Source organism: Rhinolophus ferrumequinum, chromosome 7 (genome assembly GCF_004115265.2).
Source record: "Rhinolophus ferrumequinum isolate MPI-CBG mRhiFer1 chromosome 7, mRhiFer1_v1.p, whole genome shotgun sequence".
Classification (NCBI taxonomy): domain Eukaryota; kingdom Metazoa; phylum Chordata; class Mammalia; order Chiroptera; family Rhinolophidae; genus Rhinolophus; species Rhinolophus ferrumequinum.
In genome coordinates this window covers 50,032,457-50,052,169 of record NC_046290.1, presented here as the reverse complement: position 1 = coordinate 50,052,169, position 19,713 = coordinate 50,032,457, and the positions used below count along the sequence as shown (strand labels likewise).

Sequence of the window (19,713 nt, the reverse complement as noted above, 5' to 3'; positions counted from 1 at the left end):
GTAACAGTTAATTATAAAATAATTATTTCCCATTAAGTTTTCTTCTGAAGGTCCTTTATAATCTTTAAACACAACATATTTTAGAATAATTAACAGTTTGCATGGTGGAGAAGAAATACTATATGCTAACTGAAATAAAAAATTTGATTCAAAAACTGGAAGCTTTATTTGATTTTCTTTTTCTTGGAAGACTAAGCAGAGGACAAATGTTTTGTTGAAACGGTAAGGACTACTTCATAGATTTTAAAATAGAACATACAATACATAAAATATTTCTTATTTTATAGGAAAAAGAAAAAAAAACAAAGCAAGATAGAAGTCCTGCTACCAAAGATGTTTCCCTTCTAGATCTAGACGATTGTAAGTATTAAAATTGAAATTTTTCTTCTGGGTTTAGTACTAGTAGTTTTTATTTTTATGGTACCATTCATTTACATGTCTCAAAATATGTTAACACCTGTTGTGAAAGATTTATAGATGAATAATAAGGTAAGCAAATTTTAGAAAACAATTCTATTAGTCTCTTTTTCTCTCATCTTTTTAGCATACAGTTTTGTATCACCTGAATAATTGTAATTGGTCAAATAAAAGTGTACCAAATCATTGTAAGATCTTTTGCTTTAGTAGTTTATACTTGTTTTAGTAAATAAATATGCTTATATAACAACTTCTGCGTTGTTAAAAGTTGGTTATGGGGATTGAGGCATAATTTAAGGAGGGACGGAATTAGGAAAGTAAATGGAAATGTAAAGAACACCGTCTTCCACTTGCCACACTTTTGATAGAAACAGAAATGTGTACAAAGCTTTTGAAGAACAGTATGACTATACCTATCAATATTTTAACTGCAAAAACGTCCTTGTCTCAGCAAATCTACTTCTAAGAACTTGGAATCCTACAAATATACTCACTGAAGTGTGCAAAGATATAAATTAATCATCTCCCCTAAATCCTCCTGTATTATGAGAGAGGTAGTGGAATTGACTTTGTAGTAGGTAGTTTTGCGCTAGAAGATGAGTAACAACAAGATTTCATAACTATTAAACTACTCTCATAGTTAGATTGTCTTATTCTTATAAACAGAACATAGAGCTGTTCTATTTATGTCACTTACCTGGACTGTCTCCATTTGGCATGGCAAATTATTAATACAGAGAAATTAAAATGTATGCTATGGAGAAATACTTAATATAGAGAAATTAAAATAAAATTGGAGCCAAATTTGAATAATTTTTCACCTATTGGCAAAGATTTTCAAGCAACATCCATTATTGCTAAGATTTGGAGAAACAGGCATTCTACGTATGTTTTTGATAGGAATATAAGTAGGAGCAGCTTTTTGGAGTCATTTTAGCAACATCTATCAAACGTAAATTGCACACACCTTTTGACTTAGAAATTCTTTTCTAGGAATCTGTCCTACAGATAAACTAGCAAAATCAGATCTTACTCCATCCTTGTTTTAATGTAATGGCTTAATTTTACACTTAAAGTCCACATTCTAAGGTTTCTAAGACCTTAGATGATCTGACTCCTGCTCCTTCTTATCTGCTCTGTTCCTTTGATTTTCTGAAATACACCAGGCCCTTTCCTGCCAAGGGCCTTTGTTCTGCTGCTCCCTCTGCTAAGAACATTTCTTTCAGATCTGATGGCAGGCTTCCTCGTATCTCCCTAATTCCCCCTCAATAGTCACCTTCACTCACACACCTTCACTAATCACTCTTGACTGCTTTCATGACATTTTTCACTATCTGAAATTACCTTAAATATTTTTATTACTTGTTTATTGTATGTCTCACCCTATTATAATAGAGTTAGGACAAAGAAGAATCCTTCCTTGTCTGTCTTACTCACTGATATTCACCATATAGTAGGCTCCCAGTAATATTTGTTGCATTAATAAAATATGCAAGGTTATATATAAAAATTTCATTGCAGCGTTATTTATAGCAGCATAATCTTGAAAACAAAATATCTATGAATAGGGTAATGTAACCATTAACAAATCTTGGGGCTACTGGATGGCTCAGTTGGTTAGAGCACGAGCTCTTAACAACAAGGTTGCCAGTTCAATTCCCACCATGGGATGGTGGGCTGTGCCGCCTGCAACTAAAGATTGAAAACGGCAACTGAACTTGGAGCTGAGCTGCGCCCTCCACAACTAGGTTGAAGGACAACTTGACTTGGAGCTGCTGATGGGCCCTGGAAAAACACACTGTTCCCCCAATTAAAAAAAAAAAAACCTACTATAGTTATAGCACTGACTTCCAAATCTTTAAAAAAAAAAATGGGGCAAATCTTTATCTGTTAATTATGTTGTTATATATCCAAAATATGATCATTTAAAAAAATACATAAAGAGCATGATTCCACTTGTGTTTTTTTTTTAAAAAGGAATAAAAGAGGAGTTATATCCTGCACACAAACACAAACATGATTGTACATTATTTATTTCTGGAAGGCTATAGAAGAAATAATCAACAGTGTTAGCTCCAATCCCTTTGGAATATAGTTCTAAACTAGAAATGAGGAGAAATAAAAGATTACTTTACATTTTGTATCTTTCTGTGGTGATAAATATTTTACATACATATGTAACTTTCATAATTTACAACAGTCAAGCATTTTTAAAAAGGAATTAAGAGTAAATGTTACAAGATACTACAATGCACTAATTATATTTTCTCCTTATATCTGACTCTGGATTTCCTGGCAGCTAAGGTAAAAAGAGAAACCTGTAAAATTACGTAATTTTTATTGTTTGGTTCTTTTAAAAAGCTTGTTTTTATATGTAGAAACAATGGTTTTCTTAAATATTAAGTTTTAAGAATTTCAGTGTAAGATTTGTTTCATGGGAAATTTCATCCCAACTTATATTTATTTTAACTCAACATAGTGAACATTTCTGTTTGCTTTTAATATCCAAAAACTATATCTTAAAAAATATTTTATGGAAATGACACTTGAAACTCTAACAAATCAGTTCAGCCCATATTTGTGGATGTCTATTAAGTACAAGTTATTTTGCTACCTGCTAGAACAGATAAACAGAATTTAGTCATTCTCTTCCAGAGACTGAAATCTAGTTAGGGACCCAGGTACCTGAACAAGTAACATTGTATATAAGAGATGTAATAGAGGTACAGAGTATAGTGAAAAAATGAGGAGGGAAACAAAAAATTAAAATGCTACAAAGGCCTATGGCAGAAGTATGAGCTTACAGATACAGACAAGTAGAGTGTTATGGAAGAATACTGTTGTTGATCATGGCTCTTAAAATACTGACTTCATTATATGCTGCTTTTTTAGCCTGCAGTAGTTCTTTATTGCCCATGACAGTTTGTTGATCAAAAACTAAAAAGTCAATCTCCAGTGGCTTGAGTTCTCAGATTAATTTTGAAGGAGGGGCAGACACATTGCTTATGTTTTATGTAAGAGGCACATCATAATCCACAAAGGTTATTTTGTTCGGTACCCACTGCATATCAGGAAAACCGCAAGTCCTGAATTTACCTATGTCTTCACTCAGAAAACATTCATTGAACACTTGCTATGATCAAAGTAATCTGCTACATGCTAAAGATTCTAAATGGATAAAACATTGTCTCTACCCAAGGAACCTCTCAGAGTATAATGGGAGAACCACATAAGCAGGTAATTAGATTGTCACATTATAAATGAAATAAGAAAGAGATATGCTGTTAGGTATTGGGGTACCTAACCCACCTAGCAGTACTCAGGTGTAACACTTGAACCTGAGTATAAGTAAGAATTAATCAAGAAGCTCGAGGCAAGAGAAGAGAGTAAGGAGAGTAAAGGCATGGAGGAGTGAAAGAGCTTGCTACCTACCCCCTGAAATAATCATTGTTTCTCTAAGGAAGCAGTATAGTTAGCAACTCTAGCAATAGACTGGCTCCACAAAAAAGCATTCTGTGATTTTGAATGAAGTATCTTGATATTTCCTTACTGCATTTTTTGAGGGGATGTCATCAGAAGCACAGATATTGGCCCTGGTATGGCTTTAATGAATTGAGTGAGTTAATTTGTGTTTCATTTTATTCATGTATGAAATGAAAAAAAGAATGACTGAACATTTCTACAGTTCCTTTAGATCATAATATTATATGACTTTTTATGAGATCAGTTGATAATACATTAGAAAGTATTTATGCTAAGATAATATATGGCCTAACAATAGATGAGGCTTAGATGAGGCACTATGCTTTCTTTTTTCCAGACATATTTTATATTTCTGGAAATTAAAATGTCTTTTAGTACTCCATGCAATGTCATCTCAATAGGATGATCATAAAGCAGCAATCATATTCTGGTGTTTTTTTTAAAAAACAGGAAATGTAAACCTGTATAATTACAATGTTAGTAAAACCAACTGTAAAGTCTTTTTAAAATTTTTATTAGCCACCGGTAATCATGCTTCAGATAAGCTTTATGATATGTGATATTATATCTTTGAGTAAATTGGAGTGGGACAGTAGAGTGGAGTGGCTAAGAAGACAGTGGAGCTGGACTGTCTGGGTGTGAATCCCAGTTCTGTTACTTACTAACTGTATAACCTTGGGTACCTTACTTAATCTCTCTGCTTTAATTGCTTTAAATTATGATAATAGCCACACTTTTTAGGAATATTAAGAGGATTTAATGAGTTGATAAATGTAAAAGCGTTTAAAAATGTGCTGGGTACATGAGAAGCATTATATGAGGGTTAGAGATGATGGAGATGATAACGAAGATGCAGCAGCAGCAAATTACATTTAACAAGTTCAATAACTTCATATTAAATTATTACATATTAAAAATTTTACTTATTCTTACATTTTAAAGCAAAACTTTGATCAGAAGAATAATTGTATAATTACTTTATTAAATGTACTTCCATGAAGAAAACAATGTTTTGTAGAAAGTTTTTAAAATGAAGAAAATAAAATGGGTTTGTAATCCAATTACCCTGGGTTTACATTCTGACACATCAGTTCAGATGCTTTTCATGTGCATATCACCTCCCCTCAAAATAGATCTTACCGGGACACTGTTTTATCACTTGCTTCTTTGTCTGTTTGTCATACACATTCCTTTCCAGGCCGTAAAGATTCTTTAACAACTTTATGTTTAATGACTGCATGGTTATCCTTTATATTGTTGTAATAAATTCCATTTAACAGGTTTACTATTGTTGGAAATTTAACTTGTTTCCACTTATTTATTTATTTATTTTTTGCTATCATAATCAGTGAAGCAATACACATCATCATAAGTATATTATTGCATTATCCCTATGACTGTTTCCTTAAGATAAATTCTCAGGAGTAGAATTTCCGGGACAAAGACTTTGAAGAATTCTATTGTGTAAAATTGCCTTCCACAAAGATTATACCAACTTACACAGTACTGGTCTGAGCCTGCCAGATTCCTTATAGCCTTTCCGATGCTGGATTTTCTATTTAAAACTTGTCTTTGCCAATTTGATAGGTGGAAATGGTATCTCTTTTTAATCTGTATGCCATATATATATATATGCCATATATATATATATATATATATATATATATATATATATAACTACATAGAGTCAGTTTGTTTCTTATACATTAATTAAATACTTTAGCATAGTCAACTGGCTTCAAATCCAATTTAGGATAAACTTTCAGTGCCAGTTTTCATCTATAAATGTTCATCTATAGAAGATTTCCATCATCAAAGAAAGTTCTGTTGGACAGTGTTGGGCTAGATTATAGAGACCTTGCACACTTAAGGAGTTGGATTTTCATTTTATAGGCAGCTGTGAGCCTACGCAGTCTTAAAGAGGGTTGTAACATGATCAGATTAGCATTTTTAAAAGGTTTTCAGATTTTCAAGTATCTGATCTCTGGTACATAGGAGTATTTGAATAAACATTTTTATCCAGCGCATAGCTTGTGCTGACAAAGTATAATTAGAAGGGAATTAGATAGCTTGTGCCCCTGTAATTATGACAGAGGAGAATAAAATAGAGAAAGGATTTAAACACCCTTTTAAGACTTCTAACTCAACTGGAGAACTCTCTTGAAAGTTACTGTTATTCTTTATATTGGTCTGACAAAATGGCTCTTTACCTTTTTCTTTTAGTGAAGTAGCTGGATAGTAGATATCAGCGATAGTGTTATGTGATAAAAATGTTCAAAAACTGTTACTCAAGATATTTATATCCTTATTTTGTTACACGATTTGCCATTATGTTTTGAAAGCTAAGACTAACAACTGCCATGACTTGATAATAACTTCACCAAAACAAGATGTTAGATAGAATTGTCATAGATTTATTAATCAAAGTAATTTAATTAGATTTACTAACAAAATTAAAATGTTGCTTTTAATATTTATTAAATTTTCATGCACATTTTACTAATTTGGGCTTTTTCTTGCAGTTAACCCAGTATTCACTCCAGTTGCACTTCCCATACCAGCTCTTTCTCCAAGCTTAATAGCTGATCTTGAAGGTTTAAATTTGTCAACTTCTTCATCAGTCATCAGTGTAAGTAATTTTCAAAATAACATTAGTTCAGTTTTCAAATGATGCCATTGTGTCATTTTTATTAAAATACAAAGAATTGAAGTAGATTCTTAGTCTTGACAGTGCCTTCTCTAACAAGTTGAATGCATATTTGACCTTTAAATTTTGTAGATATTTTTAAATTTACCCAAACCATTATCATCTCAATTTATTTATGTTATCTACATTTAATTATCATGTGTACGTTTTTCTCTAATACTGTTATACATCTGTAATATATAAGGGTTCTGTGCCACCTTGAGTTAGTTTATGTACATAAATTCTGCCATAAAGAATTATTGTCTACATTAACAGACTTTCATTCCCATAATCATTCTTTTTCTACCATGCTGTTTGTTTGTTTTTTTTAACCGTAGGCTACTAAAAATACCTGTTTTCATTTTCAAATTCAAGATTGTATTTCTCTTTATGTTATCTTCATGCATTTATTTACGTTCCTTGGTGTCTCTAAAAAAATTCTTTAATGTTACTTCTGGGGTGTGACTTGGAGGGAGGCAAGAGGCTTGCCTATCTCAAAATAAGGCCAAAACCATCAGCCTGTCATAGTGTCTGAAACTGCAGTCACTTTTTCTATGTCAGCATATTATATCCACAAACCTTTCACTCTAAATCAAGCATGCTGCCTAGGATGTGTACTCTGTCGATATGCTTGACCTCCTGTTAATTTGTGTTAGAAATCTGACAAACTAAGAGATAGAACAGTAAGTTCTGATGGAGCACAGGTAGCTAGAATAGATCTGATATGTCCCTGCTTCCCAAGGATGGCAGGGCACATAATTGGTGATCTGAGCTGCCAGGGAGCATAGAGCTGCTTCTGCCAGAAGTGGGAAAGAGGAGTACCTAGTTCTTGTAGATGATTTCCAAAACTCCCCTCACCACCCCCAAAGCAAATGTGATACCAAGGCCATGCAAAGAAATACCCGAAAGAGCTTCATGCATTTCTGCTCAGCTTTGGTCAGCTCACTTAGAAAGTAGAGGCGAAAACTATTATGCTTATAATGTTGTTTTTATTTGTAAGATGCAATTATCTTTAACCACTCAGAAAAGAGTATTGGGGATTTTAGTTTGCTCTTGTTGCTAAAAGGAAAAGGCACATTAAAAGATGTGGGGTGGGAGAGGGGAAAACAGTGAAAATAAGCAGTTAGGTCTTTCATTTATTTAAGTAATAAATATTTATTGAGCATTTGTGGTAGGCTGTAAAGCGGAAGTGGTAATCAAAAAATCTGTAATGAAGTAGTCCTTGAGGGGAAAGGAAGCCCCTAAAAAACTTGGGAGGCAGTAAGGTAGTGGATAAATACCCTGGGCTCTGATACCAGGTGACCGGGGTGCAAATCCCTATTTTGCCACTTACTGGTTGTGTGACCTTAGGCAAATTGGTGGGTGACTTTTCTGCACTTCAGTTTCCTCTGAAGATAGTATCTACCTCACAGGATTGTTATGATACCCAGGAGATAATAAATGTAAAGTTCTTAGAACAGTGACTGGCACATTGTCATCACTCAATAAATACTAACTACTATTTTTGGAAGTGATATATGTGATAATGGACCCTGAGTAGGGGTCTTCTACTTTATTAGCTATAAGAAGAATACAGTTGAGATTAGAAAAGCTTGTAGTAAATTTTCATTTGTCACAAAGTAATTGATACTTTTAGTACTAAGGAAAATATTGGGATGGTCTCTTCAAAGGAAAAGAAACACACTCCATCCAAAGAGTGTACAAAAAAGGACTGCCACGTGATATGGCTGAGTGAAACAGGACACAACACTCATCCCCAAAAGCTAACAAAATGGTCGAATTGTAGCAATAAGAATGGCAAGTCCACCAGCAACAAGCACCAGCAACCAGAAGTCCACCAGCAACAAGCAAATAAGGAAAGGAGTAGAACTTTCAAAAGGGGAAACTGTAGAAATAAACTGAGTGTTCTGATGCAGAATGACATCGCTCCTAATCCCACTCACCTCCGGCCCTCCAAACAGTACTTAAGAAAGAAGATGAATCAACCAAATTGTAGGTTTTCTCATTATTGTACGAATTTAGAAAGAAGTAGACTAAAGACATCAGAGGAAAAAGCAAAAGAAAAACCCTTAAAAATTACAACACTCGTATAATGGTTTGGGACCTCTACACATATAGGAGCCTTTTGGATCCTGAAATGAAATTCATAGATAAGAGAACATCCATAATTTTAAAATCAACATGTTGCCCTAATTGAATAGAAAGAAGAAAGAAGAGTAATTTATCATAAAGTAATATTACATTGATATATAAATTCTTGACTATGACGACACTAGAAATGCGATGAAGTAATTAAATGATGCTGGTGCACATGGAGAGCTACGATGAATGTGGCAGCTGTAACTGCAGAGTGATACAGGTGTGTTGTCTTAGCAACTCAAATGCTGTGGGCTGTCATGTTGCCATGTAATACAAATTTCCAAAACATGGTTTCTCTGGTAGTGCCATTCCTGGAAAACTAGTATATTAAAACCTCTCAAGAAAATTCCTTTGTACTGTATGTAAAGTGTTCTAGGATCAGGTACTTTTAAATGAGTTTTCACCTCATGAATGTCCAACAGGACAATTGAAAGTTGTGAGGAACATAGTATAGTTTTTATTGTGTGAATCTGTTCTTTGCACGGCATCTGTCTTCCCTTGCCTTCTCCCCTTCAAGTTAGTAGCGTCCTTTACTGTCCCTTCCCCCAGTCATGTGCCAACTGCAAACATTCCAAACAGTATAATGTAGCAGTTAAAAGCACAGGCTCTTGAGCCAGACTGAGTTCAAATCAGATCTTTGCCACTTTACAAAATGAGTGACCTTAGACAAGTCAGTTTACCTTTTGGTGCCTCAGATTTTTTTCTTTTGTAAAATAAAGATAATACCGCTACCTATCGTGTTTCCCCCAAAATAAGAACTAGCCAGATCATCAGCTCTAATGTGTCTTTTGGAGCAAAAATTAATATAAGACCTGGTATTATATTATATTATATTATATTATACCCTGTCTTATATTACATAAGACCCGGTCTTATATTATATTAAAATAAGACTGGGTCTTATATTAATTTTTGCTCCAAAAGACACATTAGAGCTGATGGTCTGGCCAGGTCTTATTTTTGGGGAAACACGGTATCTCATTGGGTTGTTGCTAGTATTAAATGACCTCACATATATGAAATGCTTATAACAGTGCCTGATGTATATTAAGCACTAAGTAGTTCCTGTTATTATTTTTTGTTGTTACATTATCATTACAGCTTTGTAAAGGAAAGAAATTCTAAGCCAAGGAAATTGTTTTCTTTATAAAAGCTACACATAGATATTCTCAAACATGAAAATAACTAAGTTCACCTTTAAAGATAAAATGGGGGTGGGGGCATTATTCTAGTCAAGCCAATTAAAGGATGATTCAGAATAATAGAATCAATATCAATGGAAATGATAGTCACAGAATTAAGTGTAAATGTTAAATAAAAATAATATAAGAAAGCAAACATAATAGGTAGGGAGAGGAAAGGATGAAGGGATTCATGTTAATCATTTCACTTTTCATTAGTAGGAATTGAATCCATAATATGCAAAATTGAAACAGCCTTTGTTTTTGTTTTTAATGAGATTCAAATCTCTTAATGGGTTGTATATGCTCAAAGAACATTTATCTGAAGTTTTGGAGCTTTGTTTTTTATTTTAGTTTTTTATTTTTTATTTTTTAGTTTCTTTTTCTTCAATTAAAGTAAGATTATAATCCCATTCAGAAGGATAACTTGTCTGTTTCTCTGTATTTCTGACCATCCATTCTTACAGAGATGGTAACCATGGTTAAAAGTAATTATTTTAAGTGAACTTATTTTTGGATGATTTGTTGCTTTCTTTTATGTAATATTAAAGTGTTTTATAATAAATACTAATTAATTGTTTAAAACAAAATTATTACTATAAAAAATGGGCAGATGTTCAAAAACAGGCACAATTATGCTATTAGATGTCAGAAGAGTGATTACCCTTAGGAAAATTAATGATTGGAAAGGAACACAAGAGGAGCTTCTGGAGTACTGAAAGTGTTATGTTTTTTCCATCTAAATGCTGGTACATGGGTGTATTCAGTTTATGAAGAAAGTCATTGAGTTTTGCGCTTAAGATATGTTTATTTTTCTGTATGTGAATAAATACATTTGTGCACTTTAAAAAACATTTTTAAATGGACAAAAATAAAAACATTACTCATAAAAGGGGAAATATAGATAATAGATACATGAAAAAATGTTTAGTAGTAGTAATGAATAAATACAAATTTAAAGAATCATTTTCTATGTGACACTGGCAAAAATTATAAAAATCAATGTCCAGTGTTGGTGAGAGATGCAATAAAACAGGCATTATATACTGCTCCACTGATGAAAGTATAGATTAGTACATCATTCTGGATGGCTATTTGGCCATCTATATAAAGACTTATCAAAATATGCATACGCTTTGACCCAGTAATCTCATGTCTAGATTTTTCTCCTAAGAAAAAAATTAGAAATTCAAAGATTTATGTGCATGGTTGTTCATAACCTTACTGTCTAGTGATAGGAGAATAATGGTTACATAAAGTATGGCAGAATCAAAGTAAAAGATGTTTTTATTAAATAATTTGATGAGATGAGAAAATATTAATATAAAGTGATAAAACAATACAAACTATTATATATGTTATCTCAATTTTGTAAAATTGTACATTCATACTGTTTTTAAATACAGGGAAAATTAAAGATTCGAAGAAAATGCATTATAATGTTTTCAGAGGTTTTCTGAATGATGAGATGGTGGATGATTTATATTTTTCTTTATGTTTTTCAGTATTTTCCAGAATTTCTCTAATCAAGGTACACTATGTCTGTTGTCCAAAAAGCAATTATTTTTTAAGTGAAAAGGAAAATGTATATGAATGCCTAGGAGTCCTTGTTATTGACATCTAATGTCTAAGTCTGTCTTTCTGAATCATCACTAGTAATTAGCTGGCTGATATTGAACAAGTCCTTTGGTTTTCTCAACTCTAAAATGATGGCAAGGTAGATCTCCATGTTTCTTGCTAATGCTAATATTTCGGGAATCTGTGAACCTAAGATGGAATTTCAAAACAATGACAATAGTTAATGCTGGGATGATTTGAAGTTTATGAAAATAAATAGATGAAACATACACAGCATTGTATTTGTGTGTCTTACATGAGATTAATAGCAATTGACCAACAGATGGCTAAAAAATGAAGAAATATTTTAGTTCCTGCCGTAGTATTTCATTGAACAAACTGAATTCTTTAGTGAATTTTTTTTTACTAGATAAAGCTAAGAGTTTCTAAATTATTATACATCAAATCCCCAGAATATAGAAACAGCAATCCTCAGAATATTAGGCTTTTGGAGGGGATGAGAAAAGAGTGAAGGGGAAAAAAGTCAATTTGCATATAAGAATAAATGTGAAAAAAGATAACTTGTTCACCTCTGGTATTAGAGATGTTGGAGTGTAACGCCAGTCTTTTCTGCTTAGATGACTTTTTGGGGTACAAAAGTAGTAAAGAAAATTCAGCAGTTAAAGTTACCTCTAAAAACTATTTTAATATATTTTCTGCTGATAAACATCAGCATGAAATCTTGTCTCATTCTTGGTGTTTTTGGTATATTTCTTCTCAAGCTAGTTATATAAGAAAGTTTATTAATTTGTTCACTTAATATCTAAGATTTATGTTTCTGTGGGGAAAAAATGACTTACGAGTTCTGACCTTACAACATTATGAGGTTCCAAAGGCAATCCCCCAAATTATGGATCTCCCATAATGCAAGTATAATACCTATGGTTCTTTAGCACCTAACCACAGGTCAGAAGGTTTCTTTCAGAGTACCAACTTTCAGAGTACCAACTTAAAATATGAAGGATTCACTTAGAAAGGCAGGGCAACATTTAGGAAATGCATTAAATTTGGAGTCTAAAGACCTGATTTCTACCCTTGGCTGAGCTACTTATTGTCATTGTGACTATGGGCAATTCTTTGACTTGCATAAACTTCAGATTTTGAATTTATGAGATGGAGATAATATTTTCCCTAAATAATTGTGTTTTCGTGAGAAGGAAATGAAATAATGGTCATGCAGTTGTTTGAATTCTATTCCATGGCTATCTTGTGAGGTGAGAAAATGGAATTCTAGGAAACATCATGCTTTAAGAGGCAACAGAGGAAACGGCCAAGTAAAATGAATCAAAGAAGGAGATGAATCGTAGAGCACGATGTCAGGAAACTCACAGTTTAGGGCAGGAAACAGAGGAATCATTACCTTGTAATAAGAAGTGCTGTACTAGAGGTAGAAGTCTGCCAGATGCTACTGGGTGACAAAGATCTCTTAGAGAAGAATTTACGTATGTGATCTTGGAACTGAATCTTGAAGAATAGTAAGAGTTTGTCTCAGTGGCTGGAGTAGAACAAGAGTGACATCACTGACAGAAGAAATAGTGTATGCCAAAACCCGAGGTGTGAATGCACTTGGAGTATTGGAGAGAGAGTAGTTCATTGTGGCTAAACTATAGCACATATAGGTTGGAATAATTGAATCTGATGCTAAAAAGTATGTTGGGGACATACTGTCATAGGGAAATTGTAGTAATCATTCCTTAACTCATTGCATTCCAATCGTTTCACGTCACAGTACATACTGAAAAGCGATAATATTTGTAATATACTCTTGGGTAAACAGAATGCTGCAGGAGGTGGGAGGCACCCAGCCCTAGTGCTCCAGTCACCACAACCCCTCCACCCAACCCCCACCCCCGCCTTCCTGAGAGCTAATGGTGGGGACAACAGCACAGCACGCTTCTGACTCATTTGTGGCATATTAGTGAGGAAGCACTGACTTAGCTGCTGTAACATAACAGATTTGAACCTCATGAATCAAAATCTTTTAAGTGGAATTTAATTTAGGAGGGTGCAGGAAGGTTCATTAAGAAAAATGATCATTATAGAATAAAGAGGTAATATATTGAGGAATAGTAAATAATTCCAAGGACAGTCCATGGAAGAGAAACCATAGTTGCAAAAAGAAAAGCCCAATTAGATACAATATGCTTCTTGGGAGTTAACCAAACTCCATGTTAAGGACGTAGTCTTCCAGACTGGTTAAGTCAGCCCAAAACTACGAAGGCCACCCGCAAGTGTCGGGGTTTCCTAGCACTACCCTCAAGTTTGACAGTTCACTAGAACAACTCACAGAACTCAGGAAAGCACGATACTTAGGATTACAGTCTTATTATAGCAACAGGATACAAATTAGAACCAACCAAGGAAGTGACGCATAGAGGAGATTCTGAGTGGGTTCCAAATTCAGAGCTTCCAGATTACCCAACTCACATCAAAGTGTGGCAGTGTGCGTGCAGTACTGCCAACCAGGGAAGCTCACCAAGCTTCCAGAGTTTTTACTGAGGCTCCATTGCATAGACAAGATTGATTGAATTGTTGCTACATGGTTGAACTCAGCCTTCAGCCCTCCCCTCCAGGTCAGGTTGATACCAATGGTCCAAAGCCCCAAACCTATAATCATATGGTTGGCATTTCTGATGTGGCCAGTTCCCATCCTGAGGTATCTGCTTAGCATTAGCTATCTAGGGTCCCACCATGAATCACTTCACTGGCATAAACTACCAGGTATGGTCCCTCTAGGGGCCCACCATGAAATCTAAAGATACTGCTATCACTGGGGAAATTCCAAGAGTTTAGAGATCACCTCTCAAGAGCTACCAACAAAGTCCAGACCTCTCTTTAAGTGAGACCAAATTTCTTACTGCACATATGCCAATTAAGTGTTTGTCATTCAACAAGTATTTATTCAGGTCAGAACATGAGGCAGGTGCCAGAGATGTAGTGGTGAACAAGACAGGCTCGGTTCCTGCCCTCGGGGGGCTTACAGTTAAGTAGGAACATAAAGATTGCCTCAAAAGTATGTAATTACAGTATACTAAGTGCGTTCATTTTGTGACATAGTCTTGTCCACTTGGGAATTTCTGTGCATATAAGTTGTCATTATTTATTGTTATTTCTCTGATTAGTACATTAATGCTATTATTTTATATTGGCTAAACTCACAGTCCCACCTATTTCGTTTCCCCTGTACTATTACAGATTAAAATCTAACAAGAGTTACTTTTGACATTTAACAGGGTTTAAAATTTAGATATCTGAACTACTTTTCCTCTCTCGCAAGAAGTAGAAGGATCATTTTCACAGCCCATGCTATTCACTGTCGACTTTCCTTGCTTTGGCACTATGAAGCATCACTTCACTCGATGAAGAAGTAAAGCCTCTCCATGTCAGGGTAGAGACAGTGGCAACAACAGCATTAAACAAAGGTCCGTGCACATTGTTACAGGTAGCCAGCGTGGAATTTTCTATGGCCAGCAAAAAGATAGCATTTAGTTTGTCAGTATGACCAAGAAGCCATGTAATTAGGGCTCCCCTACCCCCTCGAGGACTTACAGGCTCTAGGGTAGGAAGAAGGAAACCCATAAGTAATAAATTTGAGCAGGCAGAGTGAGGCCAAAAAAAAAAAAAAAAAAGGCATTTTTTTTTTTTTTTATACACAAACCAAATTTAGCATCTGAAACAAGTGTTTATCATTTTTTCTGTGAGGTCCCTTATGTAAGGAATATAGAAAAATGGCTAATAACTAAGCTTATAGCCTTTGCTATTGACAAAGGTTGGCAACTAATAAAGTTATAGTTGTCTGTGATTAGGGATGAGGTCCCGCCCCTGTTTGTGTTACAGGAAATTAACTGAAAAATAAAGAGTATCTATCAGATCTGCTTTGGGTATGGCGGTTACACTGTCAGTTTTATAACAATATGAAGAAAAAACCATAATTCAAGAAGCAGAATCTGATTCACTCTGAAATTTACCAAACAGTATTTGGAATTATTAGGATAATTGTGTATTGTAATGATGATAGTTGTAATTGAAGTTGATTTCCGTTTCTCTGAAATGGACTTTTATCTCAAGTAGGTGTCTGTCTATCTGTCTATCTATCTATCTATCAGTCATTTATACTAGGCTGGGGCATTTTAGTTTTGTTTTCCAGTCTGCTTGCTTTATACTGCCAGAGCGCCAGCTTTCTTCTAGTTTGTCTTCAAAGACAGATTGCTTTGAAGGGAGTCTTTGTTGAATACAAGCATTTACTAGGTCATGTGCCAGACATTTCTTGTATATGCATTCTCATTCCCAAAACAAATGATAATACATCTGTGATCAAGTTTGTTTTCTCATAGAAGAACTATCTTTTAAGAAATATATTTTTACACCCTACTTTAAAAACGTAAGGTATATTCAAGCCCCAGGCTAAAAGACAAGTCCAGCTAAGCTGAAATTCCTTTTGAGTTTAGAGGAGGAAGAAATTATAAGTCAATATAAAAATAATTTTGTCATTTTAAATTTGGGAAAAATCCTCTATTTGTTCTGATGAAAATGTCAGTAGTCATGGAACTGTGGTAAAAATAATGAAAAATCACTGGCCTGGGTCTGCTTAAATTGAAAACATTTTTTAATTAAAGTTTGACAGTATTTTATGCCTTCACTGCCTAGCCATATCCCATCTTATTCTTTTGTTCAGTTCTCTTCTGGGTGTGAGTTGCTTTAATTTTTAAATTAAACTTTAACGTGTGCCATCCTGCTTCATCTCTTTATTTCTGCATTTCTTCAGAGGTCTCATGGTTAATAACAGCATTAGCATTGCTTCCTTCCTAGATTACTAAAAGGAGCTAATTTTCTAAAAGACATCCTTATTACTTTTTAGTTGCAGGGGTTTTCTGGCAAAATATTTTTATTTGGTTTAAGCAAATATATGCCAATCTAAGTCCTGACTGGTGGACAATACTCATGCTTTGTCGATATTATAATAAAATTCTCCACCATGAAGAATCCACTCTATGATATGCTAATTATAGTTATTAAAGAACTAGTAATTATTATCGCAAAAAAATAAAAAACCAAATCACCCACCAAAACAAAGAAAATGTATATAAACCTGCAAGAAATTGAGGGATGAAAGAGGAGATAGTAAAGAAAGCTGTTCCTTTTCTTTCTACTTTCTGGTGCGTAGTTACTTTTGCTTGCTGTGGGTTTACTCTTTTCAGAGCTTACTTCACTGACTACCAACTTGTTTCCTAAGATTATGATTTTTAGCTTTTATTTATTATAATTAAATGCACGATAATAGGAAATTAGAGGTTTTTAAAGTATCATTTGTTTAGAAAAGATTTCATCTTTCCTGGCAATTTTATTTTACATATCCAAATTTGATTCAACTTTGTGTTACTATCAACTGTTATATTTCAAGTTGTATTGCTTGTGTAATATTTGCAGTGAAAAATACAATTTTAAGCTTTAAGATATCTTAGATTATTACGTACTGGCCAGTCATGTATTATTATTTAATCATACATCAACAAAGCTAACTTCTGGTACCTTAAAAAAGCTTGCCAAAAATTTTCTGAACACAGGGCAGTGCATAGAATGGAAAATTGATTAAGTATTATTTTAATAGTATTAAATCTTTTGACATGAGAAACCTGACCTAAACATGGAAAATATTATTGGGATACTTACAAAACTTTGTTTCTCTTCAAAGGAAAAGAAAATGAATTTAACTGTAGGGCACATGCCCAACTAACACTAAGAAATTAATTTATTACCAGAGAGAGGAGAGCATGAAGTAAAAATAGATAAGTACAGTATATGACCCTAATATCAAAGAAAAGTAAAAGCCACTTATCTTAGAACATATCAGACATACTATTATTCAAATCATTCAGGAATGTAATTACAGACAGCTTTATAAGCCTGTCAATAAGGGTTATTTCTTTAAATTTGCAGCTGTTCCACATTACATAATATATAAATATCCCCCCATCTGTTAAATTAATGCCAAAGATCTACTTTACACTTTGCTCAAAAAAAAAAAAAAAAAGAAACAAAATTTCAGTAAGTTCTGCTTTAAAATGCATAATTTAGATTGAGATACCAACCAAATGTAATGTGTGTGTCTTGTTTGATTCCCAATTCAAGCAAATCAACTCTGAAAAGACATATATGGTAGGGAAATGTGAACACTGATTGTATTTTGCATGAATTAAAGGGAATTGTTTTTTTCTTTCAGGTGTGATAATAGTATTGTAAGTTTTCTTTAAAAGTCTTTATTAGATATACAAATCAAAGTGTTTACTGATAAAATTACATCATATCTATAATTTTCTTTTAAATAATTCAGAGGTGGAGTGAAAGGTTGGATTAAACAACATTGGACGAATGTTGAAACTTATTGATGAGTACCTAGTTACTCATTATTTTAGTCTCTCTGCATTTGTGTACATTTGAAAGTTTTCATAAGATTTTTAAAATACATAATTTCAGAAACTCATTTATTTCATATTTTCACTGAAGCTTTGATATCCATATTTCACAGAATATGTGACCTGACAAAGTTATCTTGTAAATTTAAACTAGTATATGAAAATTTGAGTTAAGTTCAGATTATCATCTGTGAAATTAGAAGACTATAGTAGATAGAGGTCCCTTCCAATTCTAAATTTATAGAAATCTATTGGAAATAAAGTAAAGAGACATCAACTTACTTTAACAAACATCGTCAGCATACAAGAAAGTTGCCTTGTCTTTTACATTAAAAGTGTATCAGAATTCTAATAAGCCTTAGACTCTGAGTTCCTGTAAGGTAAGACAGGGCTGTTTTATTGGCCCAGTGCTTGACACAAAATAGGTGCTCATCAAAAGTATGTTAAATGAATGACATTAATCTTTCCCTGTTTTACAGCCTTATCATTAGAGAATCCATTCCCACTGGTGTCCGTTTAAAGGGCTGTATTGTTGGCGGGGGGGTTTAAATAATTTTTTTGTTTTTCTATTACAGTTGACATACAATATTATATTAGTTTCAGATGTACAACATAGTGATTAGACATTTATATAACTTACGAGGTGATCGCCCCGATAAATCTAGTACCCATCTGACACCATACATAGTTATTACAGTATTAGTGACTATATTCCTTATGCTGTACTTTACATCCACATGACTCTTGTGATTACCAATTTGTACTTCTTAATCCCTTCCCCTTTTTCACCCATCCCCAACCCCCCTCCCATCTGGCAACTGTCAAAATGTTCTCTATGATTTTGTTTATTTGTTCATTTACTTTGTTATTTAGAGTCCACATATAAGTGAAATCATATGGCGTTTGTCTTTCTCTGTCTGACTTACTCCACTCAGCATAATACCCTCTAGGTCCATCCATGTTGTTGCAGATGGCAAGATTTCATTCTTTTTTATGGCTGAGTAATATTCCATTGTATACGAGTACATATACCACCTCCTCTTTATCCATTCATCCATTGATGGACACCCAAGTTGCCTCCATATCTTGGCTATTTTAAATAAAGCTGCAATGAACATAGGGAGGCACATGTTCCTTTGAAGTAGTGTTTTGAGTTTTTTCAGGTAAATACCCAGAAGTGGGATTACTGGGTCTTTCTTTGTTTCTTATTATAGCCTTTGTTTTCAAGTCTGTTTTGTCTGTTATTAAGTATTGCTACTCCAGCTTTTTTTTTTTTTTACATTTTCATGAAATATTTTTTTCCATCTCTTTACTTTCACTCTGTGTGTTTCTTTCGATCTGAAGTGAGTCTCTTGTAGGCAGCATTTGTATCGGTCTTGTTTTCTTATCCATTCAGCCACTCTGTATGTTTGATTGGAGCATTTAATCCATTTAAAGTAATTGTTGATAGATAGGTAGTTATTGTCATTTTATTATTTCTGTTTTTGATTTTTTTTTTCCTCTTCTTCTTAAAGAAGTCACTTTAACATGTCTTATAATACTGGTTTAGTGGTGATGAACTCTTAAAGGACTAGATTGTTAATATGTTAGTTTAGTACATCACTGAGAGAATCACTCCTATCAAGCTAAAAAGTACTTGTGCTCCTTACATGTTCCTTTTATTACTTAACATGTAATATTTAAGACAGTAAAATGGGGACTAAGTTACTGCTTTAAGTTGTTTGACTAAATATCTTAATAACCCCTTCTTTATATTTTTTAAATACTCTCTTAATTT

The 19,713-nt window shown here is 33.6% G+C and overlaps 1 protein-coding gene across 1 annotated transcript in view; it reads left to right on the top strand.

The window, feature by feature from the left end:
• AP3B1 (adaptor related protein complex 3 subunit beta 1) overlaps positions 1 to 19,713 on the top strand; it is a 219,240-nt gene that overhangs the window by 149,723 nt on the left and 49,804 nt on the right. Inside the window, exons 21-22 of the mRNA XM_033110712.1 lie at positions 288 to 360; positions 6,423 to 6,529. Of these exons, the coding sequence (XP_032966603.1) occupies positions 288 to 360; positions 6,423 to 6,529 (180 nt within the window). The remainder of the gene's footprint in view (positions 1 to 287; positions 361 to 6,422; positions 6,530 to 19,713) is intronic.